General features: G+C 38.3%; 1 protein-coding gene across 5 annotated transcripts; it reads left to right on the top strand.

Annotated features, from left to right (window-relative positions):
* Positions 1-241: 241 nt before the first annotated feature.
* LOC120574973 (nuclear GTPase SLIP-GC-like) lies at positions 242-26,970 on the top strand. Of its 5 annotated transcripts, none has more exons than XM_039825510.1 (23): positions 242-396; positions 1,907-1,988; positions 8,387-8,499; positions 8,693-8,740; positions 11,198-11,233; positions 11,566-11,599; positions 11,763-11,855; positions 12,286-12,370; positions 13,808-14,036; positions 14,156-14,362; positions 14,819-15,028; positions 15,130-15,293; positions 21,999-22,080; positions 22,156-22,243; positions 22,404-22,525; positions 22,912-23,085; positions 23,172-23,344; positions 24,963-25,080; positions 25,623-25,731; positions 25,840-25,973; positions 26,328-26,409; positions 26,517-26,596; positions 26,720-26,970. In XM_039825510.1, the coding sequence occupies exons 2-22, from the start codon at positions 1,922-1,924 to the stop codon at positions 26,585-26,587; spliced, it is 2,439 nt and encodes an 812-aa protein (XP_039681444.1). In that variant the 5' UTR covers positions 242-396; positions 1,907-1,921; the 3' UTR covers positions 26,588-26,596; positions 26,720-26,970. The 5 variants fall into 5 exon arrangements, with proteins under 5 accessions (XP_039681444.1, XP_039681447.1, XP_039681446.1 ...); XM_039825513.1 differs by lacking the exon at positions 242-396 and adding an exon at positions 7,269-7,341; XM_039825512.1 differs by lacking the exons at positions 242-396; positions 1,907-1,988 and adding an exon at positions 7,105-7,341.

Below are 26,970 nucleotides of genomic sequence, written 5' to 3'. Positions count from 1 at the left end.
TGCCTTACAAAACATTACCTTTAGGATCCCTTGTCATGTTTCAAATGTCTATGAGTTGTTAGTTCAACCAAAGAGACAATTCCCTCAAGGTCCAACAAGGTTTATTGTTCATTAAGGATCCCCAGTCATCACCATAGTGAAGACTGCTAGGTGTGGTTGTTGCTAGGGACACATTTGAATCAGGCCTCAGGGCTTGGCATTGGTGGATGAGAATTTAACCCGTTCACGGCAAGTTTCCTCATTGTATTTCCATATATAAATTTATCGTGCTAAATCTGCCCTGTGGACAGAGACTGAGAGGTGAGTGAGAGGTGGAGACAACATAAAAGAAAGAACTCAAGTTAGATCAAGCACCAGAGGAGTCCTGTTCGTGTATTAAAGAGCAACAGACAAAACGTAAGTACCTAACGGCAGTGCATTACATTACATCACATTACAAGACTGTAAGATACAATATATACACCTATTCTGCTATTTTGTATTAATAACCCAGTCATTTATATGCTGTAGATGTATTATTTATACAGTATCAAATCTATACTGTAGATAAAACTCGAAATCTGCATATACTTCCAGAGAGCACTTCTGCATGCTTAAGAGATATTCTGCTATTTCTTAACTTGTAGTTTTTATTATTATCCATAATATCTTTAAAGCTTAACCCCTTTCTTTCGTTTTTCCTTTGAAAAAACTAAAAGGTTTTAGAGTGGTAAGAATTAGTGGATATTAAAACGAAGATAATGTTTAATATGCTATTGCTTTCAGTTAAGCAAGGCATATTAGCTGCAATGAAATGATGGCCTATCAACCACATATTATCAGAGCGATGTTTGATCAAGGTACTCCAGTTAAAAGGGTGTGGTTTCAACCAAAATTATCTGCTTTCAACAGTTGTTTATAAGAGACACTGAAACAGCACAAATCTGTTGTTTAAGTTGCCAGTTAAGCCATATACGCAGCTTGCCCAGACAACCTATCATTGTGTGTTCCTACCTTTTACATGGAAATTAAAAGCTGCTCTGCTCTTTACAATTCACGCTCACACAAGTACAGAAGGCAAGAGAGGAAGAGCAGGTTTGTTGTGATATTGATTTAGAGAGATTAGGCACTGCTCTTAGTTTCCCAAATTAACTGTTCTTATACAACTTCACAGCCATGTAGTATGTACGCATGTAGCATAGAAGTTTTTGCTGGAGGCATCAAAGAACAGCCCTTCATTTGTAAACCACTTTTACAAAGTTTAGGTTTACAGCAGCCAACAATAATATAAAACAGAAAAGAGGGCAGCTATAATATATCGATAAATTAGCTGTTATCAGTTTGCTATTGTAGATTGTGTTTGTGGATTCTCACCCAGCTGCTCACAAGCTAAATCGTCAAACCTACGCCACAATATGCATTACTTACTGATTTACAAACAATATCATACACCGTAAATGCAAGGATAACATTAGATATTTTGGATAATGTACAATCCTCTGGATTTGTTTTCACATATTAACATTTTGAACAAGCTAAGGTTGCTGTAAATGTCATAGTTAAAGGTGCAGTATGCGTTCCTGCATGTTTTCAGCACTTAATTTTTGTCTCAAATCGTAGGCATCTGTCCTTGATCCGCTAGCTGCCTGCCTCTGTTTTGTTTTGAATTTACTTGGAATGTCAACAGACGTAACGTCATGCAGGAACGCATAGTGCACCTTTAAGTAAACAGCAGAGCAGACTCTACTAGAAATAAAGTATGGATGGTCAGTTATTGTGCCATAACTTTATTACGTGATATTACCTAAACCCTTGCCATTATCAGTTTCGTAACCCCTTCTTTTCCTTCAATTAAATGTAATTTGTAACTGTCTCAACAATACCAAGGAATGGTTGATTAAAACATAATTATGTGTTTACCTTCCAGTTGCAGTTCTTGGTCATGGATGAATTTGTCCATAACAAATTAACTGAATGGCGTCTCAGCAATCTCATTAAGGAATTTAAAGGTAAAGTACTACCATGCTTTTTTAGGCACAGATAAAATACAATGTTAACATGACCTACCAATACTGAAATGTCTAAGCATTTACTAATACAGGCATAAAATAAATGTAACATTGTTTTGCAGTACAATGCTGATGTGTCCTTAACGGACATAGTTTTAAGAAAATGGGAGAGATCAGTGTTGACAAATCCAGGCAATTCTTGTTGCTGTTTAAAGAGTACAAACGCATTAATGATAAAGACCTTGTTATTATTACACATTATTACACATTTGGAAAGGAAACATTAATTAAGAAGATAACTGCTGTTTTGTAGCAGCTTGTGGGTTTTTGTAATGTTATTTATGATGAGGATATCAGCTTAGGTAGCACTGAAATCAAGACTAAAAAGTAAATTAATAAAATATTTAAAATATTCAGCTTATACAATAAGGCCAACCCTTTAGGCGCCAGGTTTTATTTTTAAAAATACTAGGTTTTGACACCTAAATTTCAGAAGGCTCTGCCTTGAAAGTGGTTTGAGATAGACAAAGTGTAAATTAAACAAAAATTCAGAATGACCTAACGTTTATCTAGGGAGTAAATTTTTCCATCTAATTTGCATATTATGACATATATGGCGGCGGCATATTGGATTAGGTAAATTCCATGAAATACCTGATATTTTGAAAGAGAGTTCAATTTATTTCATCATATTTACCCCCCTCCATCCATTTGTTATGTTGTCCACATATCACATGAACAGAGAAAAAGTAAATTGTAAGCCAACAGTCCTTAACTAGAACTATTACTACACCACAAAACTCATGTAAACAGTAGGCGTTTTTTATTTTTATTTTTTTTGTAAGGGCTTTTGGACGGGGGAGGGGCTCACGGCAGCACCTGCTGCACGTTGAGCACAGTAGTTGTAGAGTGATACGTGCTTTCACAAGTCTACAAACACCACAACATTTTCCAATAACACCAGAAAAAGTCGCTAGTCGCTTTTGACAAAAAAGTCAACTTTGGATGGGATTTCGTCGGACATTTTGCATTGAAAGATGACGTATTTCTGAGCTAATTAGGTCTAAGTAGTGGAGTGCTGTGTGTCTCCTCTCTGCTCTGACTGCAGGCTATGGCGAGTGGATTGTGTCATTCAAAGGATAACCAGGAGAAGGAGCAGGTTACCCTCCCCGTCGTCGCCAAACCGTGTGGAATTTTGAATTGATTTACAGTAATAGGGATTAGGTGGCGAGTGCATGTACAAACATTTTACGGCGGCGACGTGGCGACGGCGTATGTTTAGAATTCCCATCAAATTTACACCTACTAAAGACGTCTAAACTAAGTACGTCGCCTTACAAACGTGTGAAACACACGCCTTCACTATCTAAAGACGTCTGAACTATGTACGTCGTCAGGGTGACTTTTCCCCTAATATTGAACTAGAGTACAGTATATTGTCATTGTTTAGATTCACATTTTGTTAGTGTTCTTTTGCTTACTTTCTGGTTCTTATGTGTTACTCATGTGTGGCTAATAATATCATCATGCTTATAAAAAAAGTATTAAACTGCTGATTGAACACTCAAAATGACTCCATGGCAACAAGAGACAGATGCCGTTTGAACAACAATCATAAATAAAATAGCAATTTGGCATATTTAACCAAAATCAACAACAATCATCAACTGTCTTACGCCTTAGGACCGTAACGAAGGTATAGTCACAAGATATATGATCAAAATCATAAAAATAACAGCTTATATAGCTGGGGAGCTTGCAGCCTTAGTAGTTGCGTCCACTTGTTACCCAAAACGAACGTCAATTCACTCAAAAAATACAAACAAATTAACTATTAAGGGTATTCAACGTTAAAACAAATATTCACATTTACCCATTACATAATAAATAAGTCAGTGATTTGGCTGGTCTTAGCTAGGCCAACTAGCTAGATAAAGAACAGAGAGCCAGCCCACACAGCGAGACCGTGGTGCCTTTGACTCAAATCGAATTTTTTTTAATTGGGGGTCTCTGCAAAGATACTAAATAAAAAAATGGTTTTATCAAAAATTTTGTTGTGCCAAGTAAGTGTAAACACAAGGGAATTTGAGTCTGGCTAGGTGTTGCTTTCAACACAGAAACAGACATAACGTTATGGCTAAAAACAAAGATAAACAAGGTAACGTTAAACATGAACGTTTCACTACTATGTAGGCTACATATATAAGTTGTATATAATAAAGTGTATACATACATACATATACACATACGTACATAAAGTTACATGTAAATAGATCTATGAAGCTTATAAACAGTAAGGCAATTAGTGCCAATGATCCAGTAGATGGCGCCGATGTTCAATCAATGTTAGAGTTACGCATTCTTCCAAACGGTGCGCAGGTCACATAAGCTGATGAGATACTACAATTTAATTAATTGTATTATTTTTATACTGTCAGTAGGCTACTTTTAGAGCAACTTGTATAATGGCTAAAGGGCCTGGAACATATATTGAATAAATTGAAATACATTTAAACATATAGGCTATAGTCTTACTGTATATTGAACTTGAATTCACTCAATACATTTTTTTTTGGGGGGCGGGGGGGGGGCACGTCTGGCGACGACGCTAGGTGTGGCAGTGTACTTATCAACTACGATGTACACTGGCGACTGTGTAGTCAATCCACACGTTAGAGTCACACGACAGTCTCCCTCGGTAGGTTATCCTTGGCACCATCCACTCGCCATATAACGGCAGGCTGGGGTGCTGCGGGACGCTACTGAGAGACAGACCGCCTACGGGCTTTGGACGGGGGTGGGGCTCACGGCAGCACCTGCATAGTAATTGTAGAGTGATACATGCTTTCACGAGTCTCCAAACACCTCAAAAGTCTCCAATAACACCAGAAAAAGTCGCCAGTCGCTTTTGACCAAAAAAGTCAAGTTTGGATGGGATTTCCTCGAACATTTTGCATTGAAGCATGATGTATTTATGAGCTAAGGTCTAAGTACAGGATGTCTGCCAACTAGTGGAGGGGAGTATGAATGACATATAACACTCTATTCAGAGAAAACAGCTGTTTCATTCAGTACCGCGTACTGTCGCAATTTTGCGACTTTGGCGCTTAAAGGGGCCATTAACTCTGTGAGGCTTAAGGTGTAGACACATATAGCCGACGGGCGACCGTTGACAGAAAACCCTGTCGTTATGATCAGTCACGTCCCCGAGGTCCAAAAAACTGCCACAGAACACACCAAAAAGACGAGAGGAGACGAGACGTAATACATCTCTATAACAGCAGGTGGCGCTAATCTGTAATGTTGCCCAATAAATGAAAACCGGCAGCTGATTGGATGATTAAAATAGTTCACTGAAACGTGTTTCTGAAAACATTTTAAGCGAGAAATAGGCCGTGCAGTTGCTGAATCTGTCTTCATTTCAGCTCAACAAAGGTCAGTTTAAAAGATTTTCATCAGATTTTGAGAGACTCTAGTCACCTCATCCTGCTCGTCATTTCCGTGTGAGTCCCAACTTCCCTGCCGCTGACCGAACATGTCAGGTCAGCCAAAATGAACGCCGATAGCCCCTCAGACGGACGACGGCACGGGACACACCAAACAGATTTGAGTCACTGACCTCGCCAGACTGTCCCACGGCCGATAATCGGCCTGATGTGTCCCGGCCATTGGATGCCCTCAAAAAATTAATGGCTGAACCCAGAGTGATAGAGAAAGACAGAGTGGCGACACTCCCATTGGACTCCGTTGTACGCTTTTTGCCGCCTACTTCCGCATAGTAGTCTCGCATAGTTCCAAACAATCCATTCACGGCGTCGGACATCATTCATTTCCATTGCTGGCCGTCAAGTAACTTCTGAGGTAAGTTGATTAAATAGCTAAGTCTTTTGAATTGTCAACTGTCTATATTTTATCAGAGGCCCTTTATGATGCATATACTGATCTTTATTTGTATGTGTGCACAGCGTAATTATATATATTTTGTATCTTGTTAGTCGACCGATTGCCTGCTAGTTTGTTAGCTCGTTTGTTAGCTTGACCTCGCCAGCTGTGAAGGTATCACTACACCAACAATTATGAAGTCCAGTAGTGAATCTCTGACAACTTTTGTTTAGTTAGTTATTGATGTTGGATTACTAGGATCATTAAGGTTGATTAAGGACAGGTTTTATTTAGGTTTTATCTGCTGAATCTGACGGTGTTAGCTAGTCAGCTGAGTACTGTGTTTGTTTGTTTAATTATACCCTTGAAAGGGCTGTTGGATTACATGTATGAATACAAATTATTCCACACAAAAAATATCAGTAAGTGACATAACAATGACATAAGTTTAAATATGAAAAAGTATTAAGGCAAATTTCACAGTTGTGTTTTTTTTACTGTTGATTTATTTAATGTTTTCCACTGTTTTTTAAGTTCAATAATTGCAACATCTATCCAGAAGTAACAAGTAATCGTGTTAAATTATCGTGATTTCAATATTGACCGAAATAATATGATCATATTTCTTTCCATATTCCAGCAGCCCTAGCTGGTGCTGGCGACGGCTGCTGGTGGTGGCTGCTGGCTGCTGAAATAAGAGGCGACTGGAGGCTGCGGACGGTGTGCCGGGGATGGAGAGGCCAAATACATCCATGGCAACCAGTAAGGTGTTTGGCAGTGGACTAGATGTTGTGAGATGTTATGACCTTAGGTGAGGAAGTCTGCTGTGTTGAAATTGCCTTCTTAGTCTGACTCTTGCTGCCATCACGGTTGTTTACCTTCCTCTCAGCCCTGATTTACTATGATTGAATCCTTAACCTCAGCCTGATATATGTTGAGGATAGTTTTTGTTAATTAATCACTTATACTATTCCTGGCTCTACTTCGTTGCTCTTATTCATACTTGTTCCCACTTGTTTTTTGTTCCACAAACCTCAGCCTGATATATGTGGAGAGGATTTGTTTTATTAAACACTCAGCATCTCAAACACTAACCCAAAAAACTCCTTTGCAGCGTGCCGATGTTAGGCAGTAGAATCTGCATTTGCTGAAGGGTTTTATAACCAGTGGTGCCAGCGGTAAATATTATTTGTATTGCTTTTTTTTTTATTGTCTCCTTTCCCCACTGTATTCCTTTTTTCTGTACTTGTTCTTGTTGTGTCACTCATTGTTTACAGTAATAAAAAAAATTTATTCATCCAAGTGTAATGAGTTGTTATTCTTTAATATATGTGATACTTGGTGTATGGCTTAGTCTTAAAATGATCATGGTTGTGTGGTCAACTCCTGCCTCATCAGAAGAAGTGGGCTGGACACTAAATGCTGAATGGACTGTTGCTACTCTGCTTCCTCAATCGCTCTCTGACCACGGGTAAGTGAATTGGAATTACAAGCATAATCAAGGAAAATACAATAGTCCAGATGTGCAAATATACCATCTTGTATCATCTTTGATTTAAAAAAAAATCAAAGATAGTATGTGATGTTATTTAACGTGAAATGGCACGGGGGGGGTCCCAGACATGTCAGAATAAACGTATTTGGACAGGCGAATACAAAATGTAAATAAACTAAAGTCCCCGTGACACGAAGGACAATACAAGACAGTAGCCTAGTGCTACCCATGCCAACACAGACGTGAAGCTTTCCCTCCAAAACTTAAAAACATATCTATAGCTTTCAGTTGTCACCCTACCACTCCAAATGTAAAACTGACATTTACAAATATGCAATAACAATCAAACAAATACATGGGTATGTGTTTTTATTCATATTTACCATTCAATATCCCAATCGCTGCTGTCAGTCCCATAGGAGAACATGACAGCGCTGCGTGTGTTTGGAACTATACAGGCTTACATGAACCACGTGACCACCCCGCTAGCGAGATCAACGAGTGTTGAAACTCTTAATATCTCTATGGCTCTGGCTGAACCCACACCTATTTCACTCTTTATGAAATACATGTCTAAAGCAATTTGATATCAATTCTCATTTTTTGCATGACGCCCGCTGTGTTCACCAAACGCAAAGTGAATTTTGAACTTGCGATACCCGCGCAAGTTCGACTGCAGGATCATTTATAGTTTATTTACATACTCCCGCAAGATGCAGCGCAGATGCTGTATGAACCCAAAGTAAACTGATTTTGAAGTGATTTAATTGTAATAAATTAAACGGTTCAAAAGTGTGTTGAGTCTTACGCAAAGACGTCTACAATAATTTGTCCCTCTATTTCAACAATCAACAACGTCAAGACGTCGGGAGAATGTAAATGCTGATAGGCTTTTGCGACACAGCATTACGCAAAAATGTCTATTTGCATCTTGGCATTGACTTTGTTGGTAATCATGCCACACAAAGTTTTGCTTCAGATGCGAACACATACGATTCAACTGAATATCTTTTTATTACAGATCAAGAAATAGACGAGGAAGTTTTTTACGATCTTGATGATAAAGAAATTGATAAACTCATCACAAAGTTAGGACCAAGGAAGAAATTCAAGAAAAAATTCACGTTGTTTAAGGTAATGTTCTGCTCTTTGAAGACAATTTACACAGACACTGATTAGCTTTATAAATTTTACTTATGTAGATACATTTACAGTAGTATTTTTGATGGAGGATTGTTCATTGACAACACTATCATTTACTAGATTGTTTTAAAATTTCTTTATTATGGATTTTTTATCATAAGATTTGCAACTCTTTTGTCACTAGAAAGAAAAAAAAACAACATATCGGACAACAGTTGATACTTCTGCCAAAGTAAGTTGACCACAATTTAATATTCATCATCTAACGGCCTAGATACATGGGACAGGGATGTGACACGGGGTGAGAGTTTTGTTTTTTACCTGCTATACAGACTCCATCTTTGTTGCGTATGGTCACATGCCAGCTTTACTGTGTGAATATTGAGTTTTTCCAAGTTGGTTATGCAGGGTTTGAAAGCAAAGGCTATATTAACTGGTACTGAATTAACTAACTTAACTGATACACATTGATTTGATTGATTCATTTTAATTTGAAATATAAAAAGGTTGCCCTGCTGTATCAGATTGCCTCTGGTACAATGAGGTAGGCCTAGTGTTTTTAATCATTGATTATAATGAAATACAGGAGGCACAGACACAGCGTGACGTGCGCGCTAACATACCCTCATACCTTAAAGCAACACTATAGAAAGCCGAAGTCACGCCCTTCTACTTCCGGCCGATGGGACCTAGCTTTCGAAAAAATATGAACAAGGGTCAATGGAGAGATTATTTTTTTATCCCGTTTGAATTGAGCCATGGATTACAAATATGATGTTCGTCAATTTAAAACATTATTTTTCAACCGAAGAAAGTCTCAGTTTATTGTTAAACTGTTGAAGTATAAGAATGTGAAAATACGTAATTAGAAAGACTACACACTTCATGGATGACGTCTCGCTGAAGCTACAATGTCTGTGTGTATCGTACCGGGGCTGTAACGTTACTCTAATGAGCAGAGGATCGCGCTTGTTCTTTTGCTTATCTGCTGAAAACACTACACTGGATAAAACACAGCAGTTAAGATAACCTTACATGTATTGTTTAACAGAGTTCAGCTAGCTAGCTAGCGAGCAAGCCGAATCAAGCTAGGTGAGGTAGATTGTGTGAGACGGGAGATGTAGTTCACTGAGCGGTTTCACACAAAACTAAGTGGTCATATGACAAACCTACGGCTAACTGAGACTTTCTTCGGTTGAAAAATTATCTTTTAAATTGACGAACATCATATTTGTAATCCATGGCTCAATTCAAACGGGATCAAAAAATAATTTGCTTCTCCCCGTTCACTACCGTTCATATTTTTTCTGAGTTTAGGTCCCATGAGGTCCACCGGAAGGGGCGGGACTTCGGCTCTCTATGTAACTTTTCCCACTTTGGTCCCCCTACAGGTTGGAAGCGGAATTGTCCATTACATTACATTGTCCAGTTCATTCGAACTACAGACAATGTACGACAATGTATGTATGTGTATATATATATATATATATATATATATATATATATAAGCATTTTACAAATTGTCATCATAATGTTATTTTAGCATACATTTTATCCATTTATGTAGATTTTGGTGCTCTTATACTTTGTCCCTTTACTTCCTGATTTGCTCCCATGATAACTACTATTGCCACGTGTAGGGATGTCCCGATCCCGATGGCCGTATCGGATCAGAGCCGATATTGGGATTTTTTAACTGATCAGGGATCAGCATTTACCCCGATTACCTTACTTCGATCATTTACATCAGCTTGTAGTGATCGCTGCCTTTAATTACACATGCCCTGCGCCACAGACGCACCGCCAGACTGCCTGCATACCGGCTCTTTCAAACCAGTGTCTGTCCAGAGAGTGTCTCGTAGCTTGCCAGCCTTTGGCAACAACTAAAGAAGTCTGTCTTTCTTAGTTGTCTAGTTTTTTACAGAAGTGGATTGCTCCAATTTTCCAGCCTTCTTCCGTGAAACCACACTTACAGGCTGTTATTTCCTAGAGACATCGGAGTTAAACACTAGAAGAAAAACAAAGATTGACTATTAAGTGCAAGAGGCGTCACAAAGTTTGTTTTTGTTGTCCAGTGGGGAACTGTTTATGTTTATGGTTAGCTGGGATCCTAAAGAGAACTGTTTTGGTGTCAAGAGAAAAAACTAATTTGCTGTACTAAGTTAAATGTATTAAGCTTAAGATATTTTAGTTACTTTGTTTACTTTATTTTTGTAAACAAAAAACGTATGCAGCTCTATTATCTGAGCAAATGCAAGTATTGGATCGGGACTTGGTATCGGCAGATATTCAATATTTTAAAAATCTGATCGGCCATCCCACAAGAGGTCGCTACCTAATCTGTTACATCTGTTAACAAATGATTAAAATACCTAATTGTATCTGAGGCAATGTGATAAAGAAACCTTTTGGGCAGTTTTACATTTCACATTAAAATAAATCAATTCAATTAATGTGTATCAATTATCCTGTAGTTAAAACGATCCAATTATTTGTTCAGTATCAGTTTATATACCAAACGCTTCCAAACCTTTGTGATGTGACTGTGCCCCATGTATTTCACCTGTAAAGAACTTACAATTACTATTGCTATTACACTCATATTATATATTTTCACTTACTGTTCAACATTTTCAATGGCCTTGCACTTACTACTTATTCATTACATAGTGCTACCTTTTATCTGCAGTATCAACAGGAGCATGAAGAAGCTGTTTCTGCTCAGGTAAGGATCACATTGAATTTCCCAGGCATGTATTCAGTGAACGTGCCTCTATTCTCCATTGTCCTGAGACAAAGTCATCTTTGACTGAAGAATTGTCTCACTGGATCCCAGTGTTGTGGACTGAAGGAAAAAAGATTCTGAATGGGTTCACCTGTTGGCCCTTTTCTGGACTCCACTTCCCTCAGTGTCATCCCAGATTGAAGGAGAACATAAATACAAATTCGATGTTTGAATTGTAAAGATGTGTGTTCATGCCTGTAGAACTACAGGACAACGGTTCTGTAGATATAATTTATTAACTTTTATAGTCAAACATTCCTGCTCATCCACAGGTGTGTCCGTCCACCAGTGGCGCCAGTAATAAAGGTGAGATACACAGTATCTTAATAAATTACATTAAGTGTTCATTGATGTTTTCAAGGCAATATCTTACTTCGACTAAGCAACTATATTGAGAACACTTTTGAATATTTTGAAAGGCACATGCAACAGACTTCTTTTTTTCATTTAAAAAAAAAAATCTAATAAGAAAAGAGGAAGTTGGATCTTCAGGGCGAGTCCAGCAAATCTCAATCACCAGCTAGTAAACGACACTGTGGCACTAAACCACGACCAGACTCAGGTATTTATAATACTTTCAAACAATGGTAACCTACTACAGGGTTAAACATTTTATGTAATGACATTTTTACTTGTATAGCAAATGTCTGTTTCTATATTTTGGCCACATAAAATACTTGCTTATTTGCTGTCTGTCAAAATCAGGACACCTCAAACAGTCAACAGTTTACATGTTACATATGATGTAAATGTATGTAGTAATATGTATGCTTCTAAGTAAATGAACTTAACCTTGGCCTTTACCTTGATGATGTTTAAAACTCAGACCATGTTTTCTTCTGTGCTAAGTTGCCATAATATACGTAATTAAATACTCTAAAGCATCCTATATTCACTCGGTAGATTAAGTGCTTCATTATGCATTACTGCTTAGTGGATACACTGGTTCAAGGTTCCTGCTTAATAGTTCTTTTCTTGTATTCTGACTGAAGAAATACTGACTAAAGTGAAAAGCATCATGAGCCTTGTTAAGAAAAGACTACCAGCCCAAGACAACAAGCTCAACAACTTCCTGAAGTAAGTATTAAGTTAATCAGGTTTTCTAAATTCTTTGTTGTATAGGCCCAGATAAAACTGTATCTACGTCTGGTCTGAAGTTTGCGTGAGGTTCCCACATTCTCTTTTTATAAATAACAGTTTATGGGAAAAGCCGTACACATCGTTTTTGTCTGTACACATCATTTATCAATCAGTCTTTTTTTTCATACATGTAATTTAAATGTGCTTCATACAATACCCCTACACACACACACACACACACACACACACACACACACACACACACACACACACACACACACACACACACACACACACACACACACACACACAATATCCCTCACCAGCCCCATTCACCCACCTACCCACCCACCCCTAAATTGACAAAAATTACTTCATTAAAAACAGGAAGTACGGAAACAACAGAGGCATGACACTTAAAACCAAAAGATACTTAAATATATAAATAAATAAATGAATAAACTAAGTCTAAGCTCTAAAAAGTTGCTTATAACTACATAAACTGTAAATTGTTAAAATAAAATCCATAAAATACAGATACATAAATAAGTATAATTAAAACAACTAGTAGTAATAAAATAAATTAAAAAAAAAGAATTCAAACAAACATACATATAAATAAATGACCATAAGTAGATAGATAAAGAAAATAAATAAATAAGTTGTTTATTAAAAGTCCTGACTAAAAACGGTAGGTTTTAAGTTTGCCTTTAGAAATATCAACACTCTTGGGGCGACCTCAAGCTCACCTAGTGAGAGTGTGTGCCCCATGTAGCAGGGTTTGAATCCGACTACTTACTGCAGCAGCCCACTCCCACTTGACCAGAGAGGCCTGGCAGAGGTGTACTCCTTAATGCATTTTGGTCCCACTCCATGTATTGATTTAAAAAGAAGTGACATTGACTTCTATTCAATGATGTGGTTGACAGGCCACAGCAGACCTTTTGAATGAATTTTGAAAATCTTTTTGTTTTTCCATATTGTCTCTGAGTTTGGCAATATTTGTAAGATGATAAAAAGCTGATCTTGTTATTGCTACTATTTAGACTAAGATGAGTCAACTATAATACCAAGGGGGGCTCCACAGGTCATATGGCTAATGCAGAGACAAGTATTACAGACAGTATTGTGTTCAGGCTGTTGATTACAAAATGCAGTTGTACTGAAGTGAATATGTATTAAATTTTGTGAAGTTATTACATAATGCGTATTACATAATGTGGTGTTTTAAAACCTTACACAGTCATAGATAATAATAGTAGAACTATTGTTAAAATCAGAATATTGATTCTAGCCACATTAAATTATGCTGAGTAGGCTGTTCATAGGTGGATTTCTTCCTTATTTTGACAATTTTTTTTATTGTTTATATATTTTCCAAATTTTATATTTATGTACAATATACAGTACAATATTTAAACTATTTTTCAACAGGGATAAAATCAATGATTTGGAGACAGACAAGAGGGAGGTTGTTGGTGTCTTTGGTAGAACTGGGGCTGGAAAAAGCTCTTTGATAAATGCTGTCATTGGAGCGAAGAATATCTTACCCACTGGAGATGTCAGTGCATGTACCTCAGTCATGATCAAAGTTGAAGCTAACACAGATGCTAACAAGCGGAACAAAACCTATCAGGCGGACATTGAGTTTATCACAAAAGAGGTAAAATGAACTGATTGTTTTTGTTTACTAGCACTAGAAGTTATTATGCAGCTGCAGAAATACAGTTGCTGATTATTTTTCAATTAAACTTAATTTAACTAAATTATTTTACTTCTTAGGAGTGGAAGGATGAGTTGTTTCACTTTCTTGGGGATAAAGCAGGTCAGGAAGATGACGATTATCCTGACTTTGATAAAAAGCTGTCAGCGCTGTATGGAAAAAAAGAAAAGGAAAACAAAACCTCTGAAATGCTCATGGAGAAAAAATATTTCAAAGAAATTCTGGAATTTCTCGAAAACAAGAAGAAGATTTTGACATGTGAATCAGTAAGTTACAAGCGTTACATGCATAATAAGCCATTACACATATTCTCTGTACTTTTTACTAGTTAGTCTGATAATTGATTTGATAAAATGATACCACTTACGGAGTTAAGACCTAATTAAGTTTCTTACATGCTTTATCCATATGAACCATATGGGTGTTCTATTCTATGATAAACATAGTTGTAATTACCTCCCATATTTCTGGGCACTATCGAAATCTGATCATGTTTACATCTAAATTTAAAACCTAATTGTTCGCTATTGAAGAAAGTTTTACTTATGTCTCCACTTCTGGTTTATTCTTTACTATTTACCTGAAGCATGCTTTAATTGCTCTTCTTTTTTGTCTAACCTGTTATAATTATTTTATGCAATTTGTAAAACATTTTTCAGTTGGAGTTTGTGCATACAAATAAAACCGCCTTGCCTTAATTTAGCTTTTTTTAATATATGTAGGCTGAAAAGCTATCTACAACACTTGCCAGATTCACAAGAGTCCCAAGACGTGACTCAAAAGACGAAGAAAGTCTAAAGAGCTGGTTCTGGCCACTGGTGAAGTGTGTGACTGTGAGGGTGCCCAACAATGATCTTCTCCAGCATGTCACACTTGTGGATCTTCCTGGAAATGGGGACCGTAACAAGAGCAGAGACAAGATGTGGAAACAGGTAATCTAGTCACATACAATGCTGTTTGTAGTGTATGTGTTATCTGGAAGCTGTGACATTATTAATTATTCATAATAAAATTTGCTATTATGCCCCTTCAGTTGGTTGGAAGTTGTTCTACTGTGTGGATTGTGACTGACATAAATCGAGCAGCAGGAGAGAAAGAACCCTGGGAGATCCTGGAAAGTGCCAGCAGTCTCATTGGAAATGGGGGCGAGTGTCAGCACATTCACTTTATCTGCTCCAAGTCTGATTTCAATCTTAAGTAAGTGATTTAAAAGTAGTTAAATTAAACATCCAAAATGAGGCACTGATGTGTGGTGGCCAAGATGAGTTTACACAAGCAAATGTACAGATAATATTTTCATGCCACAGGTAGCAAATGCTGTTAAAATGCTTTGTTGTTAGTTTAGGAGCAGAGGTGCAGCCTGACACAGTGGACCCTTCTCAAACTAAATTGAGACAACTGCACTCCAAAAGACCTCTGTATTTGTTGACATTTTGGCAAATTGGCACCATTAAAGTATGTCAAATAAGTTAGCAGTTCCTGTTAGCAATGTAACCATGCATGTACAGACCACTATTACTGGACTTAAAGTTGGCAATAATTGATAAATAAATAAATAATGAGACTTTTTTACTTTTTTTATGCGAGAAATCAACTATATAAACCTCAAATATGGGCCGTTTTACGAAAATTGATGGCTAATTGCAAATTTGGTAAGACGTATCGGACTTTAGGAGCTCCACACAGTCTGACGAGAAAGCGGCAGCCTGCTGGGCTCCATACCCATGGCAAAGTCACCTTTTGTGGATTACTGCACTACCAGGGCTCCGTGGCCGGCTGCCGGCATAACTATAATATATTTACAGTTTGAATTTCGTCACGGCACTTATATCACAGCTACCCCAAGGTCTTACAAAGCTAACAAAAGCTAACAGTCCGATTTGAATTTAAGGCATTTTTATGAACGTGAGGGGTCTTGTTAGGAGGAGCAGCTAGCTAGCTATATGTCCCCTTCAATACAATGGGACAAGGTTGCGGCTAGCTAGCTACACTTTCGGCATAACTATAGTATATTTACAGTTTGAATTTCGTCACGACATGTATATTACAGGTTCCAAAAGGTCTTACAAAGCTTAGCTAACACTTTTACAATTTAATGCATTTTTGTGAATTTCAGAGGTCTCGTTAGGAGGAGGCTAGCTAGCTCATTGATGGACTCCAGATCACTCAAATATGAGTCATTGGAGAGATAATAATTATTTTTTGATCCCGTTTGAATTAAGCCATGGATTACAAATATGATGTTTGTCAATTTAAAACATAATTTTTCAAACGAAGAAAGTCTCAGTTTATTGTTAAACTGTTGAAGTATAAGACTGTGAAAATACGTAATTAGAAAGACTACACACTTCATGGATGACGTCTCGCCGAAGCTACGATGTCTGTGTGTAACGTTACTGTAATGAGCAGAGGATCTCGCTTGTTCTTTTGCTTATCTGCTGAAAACGCTTCACTGGATAAAACACAGCAGTTAAGATAACGTTACATGTGTTGTTTAACAGAGCTAAGCTAGCTAGCTAGCGAGCAAGTTGAGCATCAAGCTAGGTGACGTAAATCGTGTGAGACGAGAGATGTGGTTCACTGAGCGGTTTCACACAAAACTAAGTGGTACTACGACAAACCTACGGCTAACTTTCTTCAGTTGAAAAATAATGTTTTAAATTGACGAACATCATATTTGTAATCCATGTCTCAATTCAAATGGGATAAAAAAATAATTTGCCTCTCCCCGTTCACTACCGTTCATATTTTTTCCGAGTTAAAGTCCCATGAGGTCCACCGGAAGGGGCGTGACTTTGGCTCTCTATTTTTAACGAGCTTTTCTTCCAAATATGGTGTGCTCATTTTCACTTTAAAGGGGTGATAGAATGCAAAACGATTTTACCTTGTCATAGTTGAAAAATGACAGTTTGGGAAGTAAATAGGACATACATAGAACCTCAAAATCCCATTGACACCCCTTTCCTCTGCAAATCTCACATTTGAAACTGCTGCTGAAAACGGGCGAATCTCAACAAGGCTAAAAGTTGACATCAACTTCCCAACTCCTAGTCTTTGTCACGTCCCAACATTTGCATAGGCTACACCACTGACCTGAGGTCAGCTTAGTCTTCTGAATCTAGCTAGGTCACGCAGATCTCCAGAGGTCCGCTATTTAATTATTACTAAATTCACTTTTGAGACTTTTTTTATGCGAGAAATCAACTATGTAGAGGTCAAATATGTGCCGTTTTACGAAAGTTGATGGTTAATTGCAAATTTTGTCTGACTGCTTGTCGCAGTTCAGCAGGAGCTCAGCAGGCTAACGTGACAGCGGCCGGTGCTGCCTCGCCTCCTGGCGTGTCCTCATTCATAGACACCGGCTCGCTGTCAGCTAAATGGATCTCCGACACGACCATACCCGCGCAAAGTCACTCCAGGGCCTGCAGCTAGCCGCAATCTTTACCCATAGGATTGAAGGGACACCAGCAGCTAATGAAACCCCTCCTATTCACATAAATGCATTTAATTTTAATCTGACACAAGCGTTAGCTTTGTAAGACCTTATGGTAGCTGTTATATAAGTGACGTGATGAAATTCAAAATGTAAATATATTATAGTTATGCCGAAAGTGTAGCTAGCTAGCTAGCTAGCTAGCCTCGATCTTTAGCTACCCATAGGATTGAATGGACAGTAGCAGCTAACGAAACCCCTCCTATTCACAAAAATGCATTAAATTTAAATCTGACACAAGCTTTAGCTTTGTAAGACCTTACACTCTAAAAACTATACATATACAGCTCCTGGGTTAAAAAGGGACCAACTAATTTCAGGGTAATTTCAACCCAGAAAATTGGGTTATTCTTTTTGACCCAACTGCTGGGTTAAATAACTGACCCAAATGTTGGGTTAAAATAACCCAACTTCTGGGTTAATTACCTGACCCAAATGTTTGGTTAAAATAGCCCAACAATGTAGTTAATATAACCCAACTTCTGGTTCAAAAGTCACATATAACCTAACTTGAGTTACTATGCCAGTATGCCTTATTTCAGAAAATAAAACTTTGTTTTAGGGACTGCTCGTTATATATTTAAGGGTCCAACAGAGTAGTTTCAGGACCTTTAGTCAAAATAGACCCGACCCTCCCTTCACCAGCAATACATTTTGGATGACCTTCCAAAATGGATGGAAAAAAAAGGGATGACCCTGCCCAACAATGTATTGTACTGGTTTGTATTTGGACAACACATACAGATGGACATTGTTGTTGTTGTGTTTTTTTTTTTTACAGCCATGAAACACACAACTAAACCTTTGCATTCTCATCTGACGCATCACACTCCTCTGTTATGGTGTGTTGGGTTGAGCTCTAGCTCAACAGTCCCGCTGTCAGTACCCGATCCGTTCCACCTGCACAATCCGTTCTGCGCATGTGCAAGATGACACGTATGCCATGACGTAGGCGCAGATGATAATGCTGCGTTCAGGCCACCTCGAAATAACAGGCACCGCCCCACTGGTTACGTTGTTTCTGCAGCTAGATTCAGTCTAAAATAACGTTAAGTCAAACTTAATGGGAAAAGCAGGCTACAGCTAAATTAAGACATTACAGTAATAACAATAAAGACAAGTATTGAGTGATTGTATTTTAAATGAGCACAAGTAAAGTAGAACTGACGTAACAGCTGTTATATATGTTAACGTTTATTTTCAAGTTTTATTTTGAGGGTCTTTTAAAGTTTACATGCTGTCTCAGCTAGCTGTTAGCTAAACTAACGTTAGCTTAACTGTGGAGGCTAACGGCAGACCGCTGCAATCAGCTAGCGGTTAGCCAAATTAACCGTTAGCTAAACTAACGTTAGCTTCCCGGTGGAGGCTAACGGCAGACCGCTATAATCACCTAGCGGTCCGCCGAATTAGCTATTAGCTAACTAACGTTAGCTGGAGGCTAGCGTGTGAACATCTTGCGCATGCGCAGAACGGATCGTGCAGGTGGAAGCGGTGCCGTTATTCCAAGGTGGTGGTGGAATGAACGCAGCATTATCATCTGCGCCTACGTCATGGCATACGTGTCATCTTGCACATGCGCAGAACGGATTGTGCAGGTGGAACGGATCGGGTACTGACACCCGCCCCTCCTCTGAGAGACCCAGGCAGGGGGCGTTCTTCTTCTACAGGGGTAGAGAGGGAAGGAGGTGTTTCTTCTTTCTCTTTTTCTGAATTTCTGGCAGACTGATGTGTATGTTATAGGGGCAAGGGTTTAATATATTAACTTATTTCTTCTATTTCTTAGTTAATAGATCCATGTTTAGAGGGTGTTTCACTTTATTCCTCCTACAAATACTGGTGATACTGTTTTATCATAATGTACACAACACACAAGTGTGATTGTTCATATTATAAACTATGTTGACATGATAATATAATAACTCTATAAAATATACCCCTCCAACAAAAAATACATGAGAGAGAGAGAGAGAGAGACCTGTAACCCAGAGCATGGGTTACTCTTTGAAAAATAACCCAGCAACCCAGGAACTGGGTGAAAATATTAGCCCTATGACCCAGAAAATGGTTACTCTCTGAAAAAATAACCCATGATTTTAACCCAACACAAATAACCCAGAAACTGGGTTGAAGAAATAACCCAGGAGTTTTTAAAGGTGCAATATGTAATATTGTATGTAATACTGGCAGCTAGCGGTTAAAATAGTTACTGCACTACCAATTCAAAATACTGGAGAGTCGTTTCCCCCGCCCCCTCCTGCCCAGACTCGAAGTTCACGGAGGTTGCCAGGCTGAGACCGCAGCATTCACAACAATGTTGCTAGACGCTTTTCTCACATAGCCAGACATTACTCCACAGCACAGCAGAGTAGCTAACGTTAGATGCCAGTCTCACATAGCCAGACATTACTTCACAGCACAGCAGAGTAGCTAACGTTAGATGCTAGTCTCACATAGCCAGACATTACTCCACAGCGGAGTAGCTAACGTTAGATGCTGGCTATATTGACAGTCATAAAAGCCCGTGCTCACGCGGAGCTCTGTAAGCAACTGACACACACACTTTTTCGGCTTAAAATTACAGTATGAACCGCTAAAAACACAACAGCCGTCCTCTCCACACGCCAGTCAGGCACACTTCCTCGGCTTAGAATTACAATAGGAACCGCTAAAAATACCACCACCATGCCGACTGAACAGCCCGGTCTCATGGCAGTTCGTGTAAATGTGACGTTATTTTAATCTATTGATACGTGTTCACAGAGACGTTTTTGTCGGTTTTTACGTGGCGGACAACACGAATCGGCCGCCTCATCCAGCGCTTCCCCAGAGGGCCGCCTGCGGCTCTCCGGCTTATGGAGCTTCCTTTTGCCGCCGCGGCGTCCTTTCCCCGGAAAATAACGTGACATTTACACGTAAAAAAACGAACGCGTCTCCGTGAACACGTATCAATAGATTAAGAATAACGTTGATATTTACACGAACTGCCGTGAGACCGGGTTGGAACTACACGTTGTAAACAGCCATGGCCCGCTTGCCTGGTCCTCCCGGTAACGTTAGCAGGGTTAGCATGGCGGCGTTAGCCAGGACCAGTCGGGATCACTTTACTGGCTATGTCTCACTTGTTTTTGCAAGTAACCAACTCGGGTACTCTAGCTATATAATTCAATGTGAGTACACAAATATTGAAATGACATAAAATGCCCGTCCCTAGTGGCTGTGATAAATTAGCCTGAAGCTATGCTTACCTGTTCAGGAGGAAATAAGCCAATTCTGCGTCCTTTTGGGATCTAAGCTGTCTCCATCTTTCAAATACATCTCCAATATTTACCAGGGGGTTGTTACGTCTCTGGTCATGCAACTGTTTTTTTAGGTCGGGTAGAATCTATCTCCGTTGATCCTGTTCGTTTTTGTGCTGCTTTCATGGCTGTACTACCGTTACAGCTGTAGCATGCTGGGTTTACGTTTTTACAGGTATATCTGGCAACCCGGCCTGGCTGTCAAACTGGGCCGTTGATAACAACACACAGATCAAAACATAAACAGAAATTCCGTCACGGAATGTAAATTTCAAAAAGAAAAAATACTGACATTAGCATTGTTGTCAGAAAAGATTTTCAGCTTAACATGTTTCCTTAATATGTGATGAGGCATTGGTGTCATTTTTGGATTTATTACAGTACAAATATTACCTATTGGACCTTTAAAGTGTAGGGTACCTGTTATATAAGTTGCTTGACTAAATTCAAACCGTAAATATACTACAGTTATGCTGGCAGCCGGACAGTTCCGCGGAGCCCCAAGCCCCGGTTGTCCAGTAGCTAACGCAGAAACGGTGACTTTCTCCTGGGTATTGAGCGCAGCGGGACTGCCGCTGTCTCGTCAGACTGTGTGGACCTCCTGAAATCCGACACATCTTACCAAATTTGCAATTAGCCATACATAAACGGCTCATATTTGAGCTTTATATAGTTGATTTCTCACATAAAAAAGTCTCCGAAGTGAATTTAGTAACAAAACATTGCAGTGTCTGAAATATGAGACCTGCTGTCGAGTTTCCAATGTGTTTCTATGTGGTTCGCTCAAACCAGTCAGCGCGCAGCTCATCTAAATATTCATGTTCATACCATATTTGGAAGAAAAGCTCTTGTTACAAATAGGGCCATATTCACAGGGTAGGCCTAGTTATGCTAGAAATAGCATTCGGGTAATTTTCAGCCCAACCAATGTTACATACCTATTAGGAGACCTTAAGGAACAGTGTGAAATACCCTATTTAATCATTCTATCACCCCTTTAACAACAGATCATTTCAACTTTATTTGAGAGGTGATGCAAAATTTTTATAATTTCAGGTTTCAGTTCTCCAAAGACCGTATAAAATGCCACTTGATGTAAATCTTCTCTTATAGTGACCGTGAAGCCATACTTAACAGAAACATGCGAGCCAAGACAGAAGTGAGCGAACAATTCAGCGAAGAAAAGACGATCAAGGTGAGTTTCATTGACTGAAAGTTTAACATTGTAAACAACTGTAAACCTGTCTTAAAATTAAAACCTTTTTTTCAGAAACATTTCAATGATGAATGTTTGAAAGTTTTCACAGTGTCCTCCAACGAGTTTCTAGAGAAAAAACATCTAAACCCAGATGAAACTGGTAGGTGTCTGGTAGACACACACTGGTAGATATATAAACAATTTGTGGGTGAAAGAAAATGAATAGCTCCAATACATATTTTGTTTTACTTTACTTTTAAACAAGAATTGGATTATGAAATTTAAATGTATGTAAATGTATTATATATGTGTAATTGCAGAAATACCCAAACTTAAGGAATTTCTGCAAAAACTCAATGACTGTCACTCAGAGACAGTAAACTATGTGTCTGGAGCTCATGGGATTCTCTCTCTGATTCAAGGGGCCAGCCATAGAGATGGGGTAAGATCAAGTAATACAACTGCTTTCATTGTCATTATTATTGACCGAAAATAATATTCACGGCAAGTAAGGTGAAGTAAAGTATGCTCAAATTCAGTGAAAAGGTGTTAAAGGCAAGTGACAGACTTCTCAAATCTTTGTGGAGTAACTGTGTATGTTTTAATGCCACTGAAACACTGAAAGGGTAATCTCACCCGTAGAGAATATTTAGCCATTAAGGTAGTTGTTTTCCAGTTGCTTCAGAGAGGCTGGACACAGAAAGGGTGATCATACTCAAGACTAACAGAATTTCATTAAGAAAGAAAGAATCAATACTGTCATGAAAGAAAATCCACTTAGGTTGCAATATAGTTTTTAAATATTGAATGTATCATGTTTGATTTCAGGCTAGCAAAAACACAGATGTGTGCACAGACCTTGACAAAAAGATGAAGGATGAACTTGATAAAGTCAGAAAACCCATGGAAGAAGCCTACAAGGTTTTTGAAAAATGCCTCAGTGAGGGGGTTGAAAGATCAAAAGGTTCATGTGAAAGTGACTTGATGTCGGTCATACATCCTGTACGTATCTAGTTATAATTACATCACAACAGCTAATTTTGAACTTAATCTGAATATGTCTTTGAAACGTTTATTATTTGTTTCAGAGAGATGTAGAAGGTGAAGATGCAACAGGTGGAGGTTTTCACCAGACATTGAAGAGTGTAGTTAATAAAGGTGGCACCCACAAACCCAAAAATGGGGAACAAATAAATCTCAATGGGAGGTTAGCTTCATGCCTGACTGACAGCATTGATGAGGAATTCAAGAAGACCTTCCCGTAAGAAATGACCTGATGACATAAAACCTTGTGTTGGTCTGTTAAATCCATTCTAAATTATATGGTTGTACAAATTATGTAATTTAATACATATACACTACCGGTCAAAAGTTTTAGAACACCCCAATTTTTCCAGCTTTTTATTAAAATTCATGCAGTTCAATGTCTTATTGTACACTGAAATGAAAGAATAGAACAAATGAACAATTTAAGTTAAAAAAAATCATGGAATCAATTTATAAACCAAAATGTATTCTAAATTTTTGACTCATCAAAGTTTTTGGCAGATATAACAGCTGAACACACTCGAGGCATTCTTTCTACAATGGAAAGCAAATATTCTTCAGAAAGTTCTTCCCAACTCTGTTGCAGATGTTCCCATAAATGTGTGGCACTTGTAGGTTAGTTTGCTTTCACTTTTCTGTCCAGTTCATCCCAAACCAGCTCAATGGGGTATAAGTCTGGTGACTGTTGCCAACTAGGCGCGTACCAGAGGGTACCTATCAGGGTGCCTTTCACTCTGTACAAATCACCGACCCTGGCTCCAGCAAAACAGCCCCAGACCATCACGCTTCCTCCTCCATGTTTGACAGTTGATGTCACACACTGAGGAACCATCCTTTCGCCTACTCAACGGCGTACAAACATCCTGCGTGATGAACCTAATATTTAAAATTTTGATTAATCCGGCCATAACACCTTCTTCCAGTCTTCAGTAGTCCATTGATGATGTTTCTTTGCCCAGGCAAGCCTCTTTTTCTTATTCTGACGTCTTAGCAATGGCTTTCTTGCTGCAACTTGACCTATCAAATCTGTAGCTCGAAGTCTTCTCTTTACAGTTGAAACTGAGACTTGCTTATTACGACCACTATTAAGCTGTGCTTGAAGCTGTTGTCCTGTGAGCCGCCTATCACGCAAGCTGTTGACTCTCAGAAACTTGTCTTCTGATTCTGTTGTGGCTTTGGGTCTGCCAGACCTCTTCCTGTCAGTTTCCCCCAGTTTCTAAGTGCCTTTTGATGGTGAAGAATACTGTACTCACTGACACCTTGACTTTCTTCGCAATTTCTCTGCAGGAAAGACCAACATTCTTAACTGTTATGATGGTCTGTCTCTCTTCCATTTTTAATTGCCTTTTTTCCGCCATTTTTATAGCAACACACTACTTTCTGCAGTACAATACTGTTCAAATAATGCTCCCGAGGGTATGGTACCCCACAGTGTGTTCCAACAATACTTTTATACAAACAGAGGGGGTTGTAAGTAATCCAGACAAGAACACCTGTGGGAATTGGTAGCACCAACTTTCAAAGCTTATCAACCTCCATTGAGGCAGAACAGCTTTACATTGTTTACCCATTTCTTGTTCCCTGAAAAGTTTGTAAAATACTGAAATGTACATTATTTTTCAGTTTTGGGTAACCTTACTTTTTTTTTAACCTCAGGCAGTTTGTTTGTACCATTTCAAGCTATTCATTGGACTTGAGCTGCTAAAATTTCAATAAAAAACTAAATAAATTGGGGTGTTCTAAAACTTTTGACCGGTAGTGTATACAAATTCTATTATTAAACTTGTCAATGCTACCATTATGAATCATTTCAACGTGTTAACATGTTTCAGAAATGAAAGAAAATGTGGACCATTTAACAATGCCATCAATAAGTTTTCACTTGACACAAAGAGTCTGATTGAAAAGTACAAAGATGTGAAACTGCAGCTGATCTTTCTCAAGACAGAGGTAAGAGATGAGAATAACACCGTCCTATCCATTAGTCCATTATTAAGCTGTTTGTCCAGGTTAGAGAGACTGAAGCCAAAGGCTGAAGGGTGAGCAAATCAACCCGGTCATCAAGTTTGTGATTAATGTCTGAAATAAAGACTAAACATTGAACACAAATAATCTTATTTTTTACAGTGAACATATACACTGTAAGTGGAGAATTCTATTATTACAGTTAATGTTGTTAGCAAGCCATTTTTTGTCAGTTAAAACTGGATAGGCTCTTTGACTGTTGTTGCAAAGCTGACCCTGCCCCAATTCATGTCAACATACTGAATAATTGTGGGCAAAAGTGGGCAAAAGATTGTGTACCTCCACCTGATAGAAAGCACGTCCTACTCAGTTAAAAATAATTTACTGCTTTACTGGTAAAATCTGGAAAGATGAACATCTGTATCACCTTGATTTTATTTAAGAAAAAAAAAAAAAAAAAAATATATATATATATATATATATACACACACACACACACACACATTGATTTATGTTCTGTTTTTAAGGAGGACAAAATTAAGACAGAACTCAACAAAATGATCCGGGAGCGTAAGAAAACGATCTACAACAGTTTGAACGAGACAATTGGGGAAAACATGCAAGAAGGCTACGATGGTAAGATAGAAGAACATGACATAAGCAACTTGACACTGTATTAATACACATTTACACTCATTATGATTGTGCATAAAAAAATTACAACCATTTTCTGTTTTATTGTAGAAGCAGCAGGGTTTCGTGGTGAGGGCTTGCTGAAAAACATGAGGGACACTCTTGAGAAGCACGTACGTGCTGCAAAGAACATCATGTTTGAGCGGGCAAAAGATGAAATGATGAACCAGCTGAGAGACTTGATGGTTTGTGACATTTTATAATACATCATACGATGATAAACTAAAACGTGCTGCACATCTTTATTTTTATCCATGATTCTCATCATTTAAATGAAGGATTTTTCTAAATCCAAGCAGAATATGCTTCATTCTGAAAGCTGCTTTTGCTACTGAAAGCACTGCACACAGACTTTCACAAACATTCAACTATTGTTATTAATTTAAAACAGAAACATACAAAATAACTATTAACAGTTATACCCTGTTTGAGCAGCGATCTAAACACACATCTCAACAGTTAATTAATGTAGGATTCAGTTAAGTAACCTTGAATGCAATATTTGACAGTGTGAGTGATAGATTTTGATGCTAATTTAGAAAGAGATCCTGGAGAAGCTGGAGAAAACAATGCAGAAATCAATCGAGCTCTCACTCAAGACAGATGGTGACTCAATCCCAGGTATAGGGAACGTAACAAAATAAAAATGATTATCGCTTAAAATATTCAAGAAATTTCCAATAGTGTAATTAATAATACACTTGTTTTAAACAATGCTTTATTTTTAGATGTTACACAGCAGCTTAAGGAGGTGAACGACTACTACAATGACCTGAAGGCCCAGCAGCAGAGGCCATGACGTGCACAAGTATCTTATAGTGAAACTGATGATTCAAACGGATGATATGATAGATGATATGACATCTTTACTGTTTGTCATTACTGTTCAATGTCACAACCTCTCTGTTTATATCTGTGGTGGACGATTCAGGTTTGCTCCGTGGAGAGAAACAGCCGAGGCCAGATGCCCCACTGAAGGTCCTGCAGACCCACTGATTACTGACGTCAGGCCTCTGGATTTGGTCTCAACCATTTTTGTCAAGTTGCTATCACTGTCCTCTTTAAGTGTTGTTTTGATATGTACTTTGAGTTTGCTTATGGTGAATTACATGGTGAGAGATTTTAGATTTTCTATTTTTGGTAATACATTTTTGATTATAGATCAGAGGAAGACCGAAAATG

This window comes from Perca fluviatilis, chromosome 15 (assembly GCF_010015445.1).
Source record: "Perca fluviatilis chromosome 15, GENO_Pfluv_1.0, whole genome shotgun sequence".
In the NCBI taxonomy this organism is placed as follows: Eukaryota; Metazoa; Chordata; class Actinopteri; order Perciformes; family Percidae; genus Perca; species Perca fluviatilis.
This window is presented reverse-complemented; position numbering and strand designations above follow the sequence as displayed.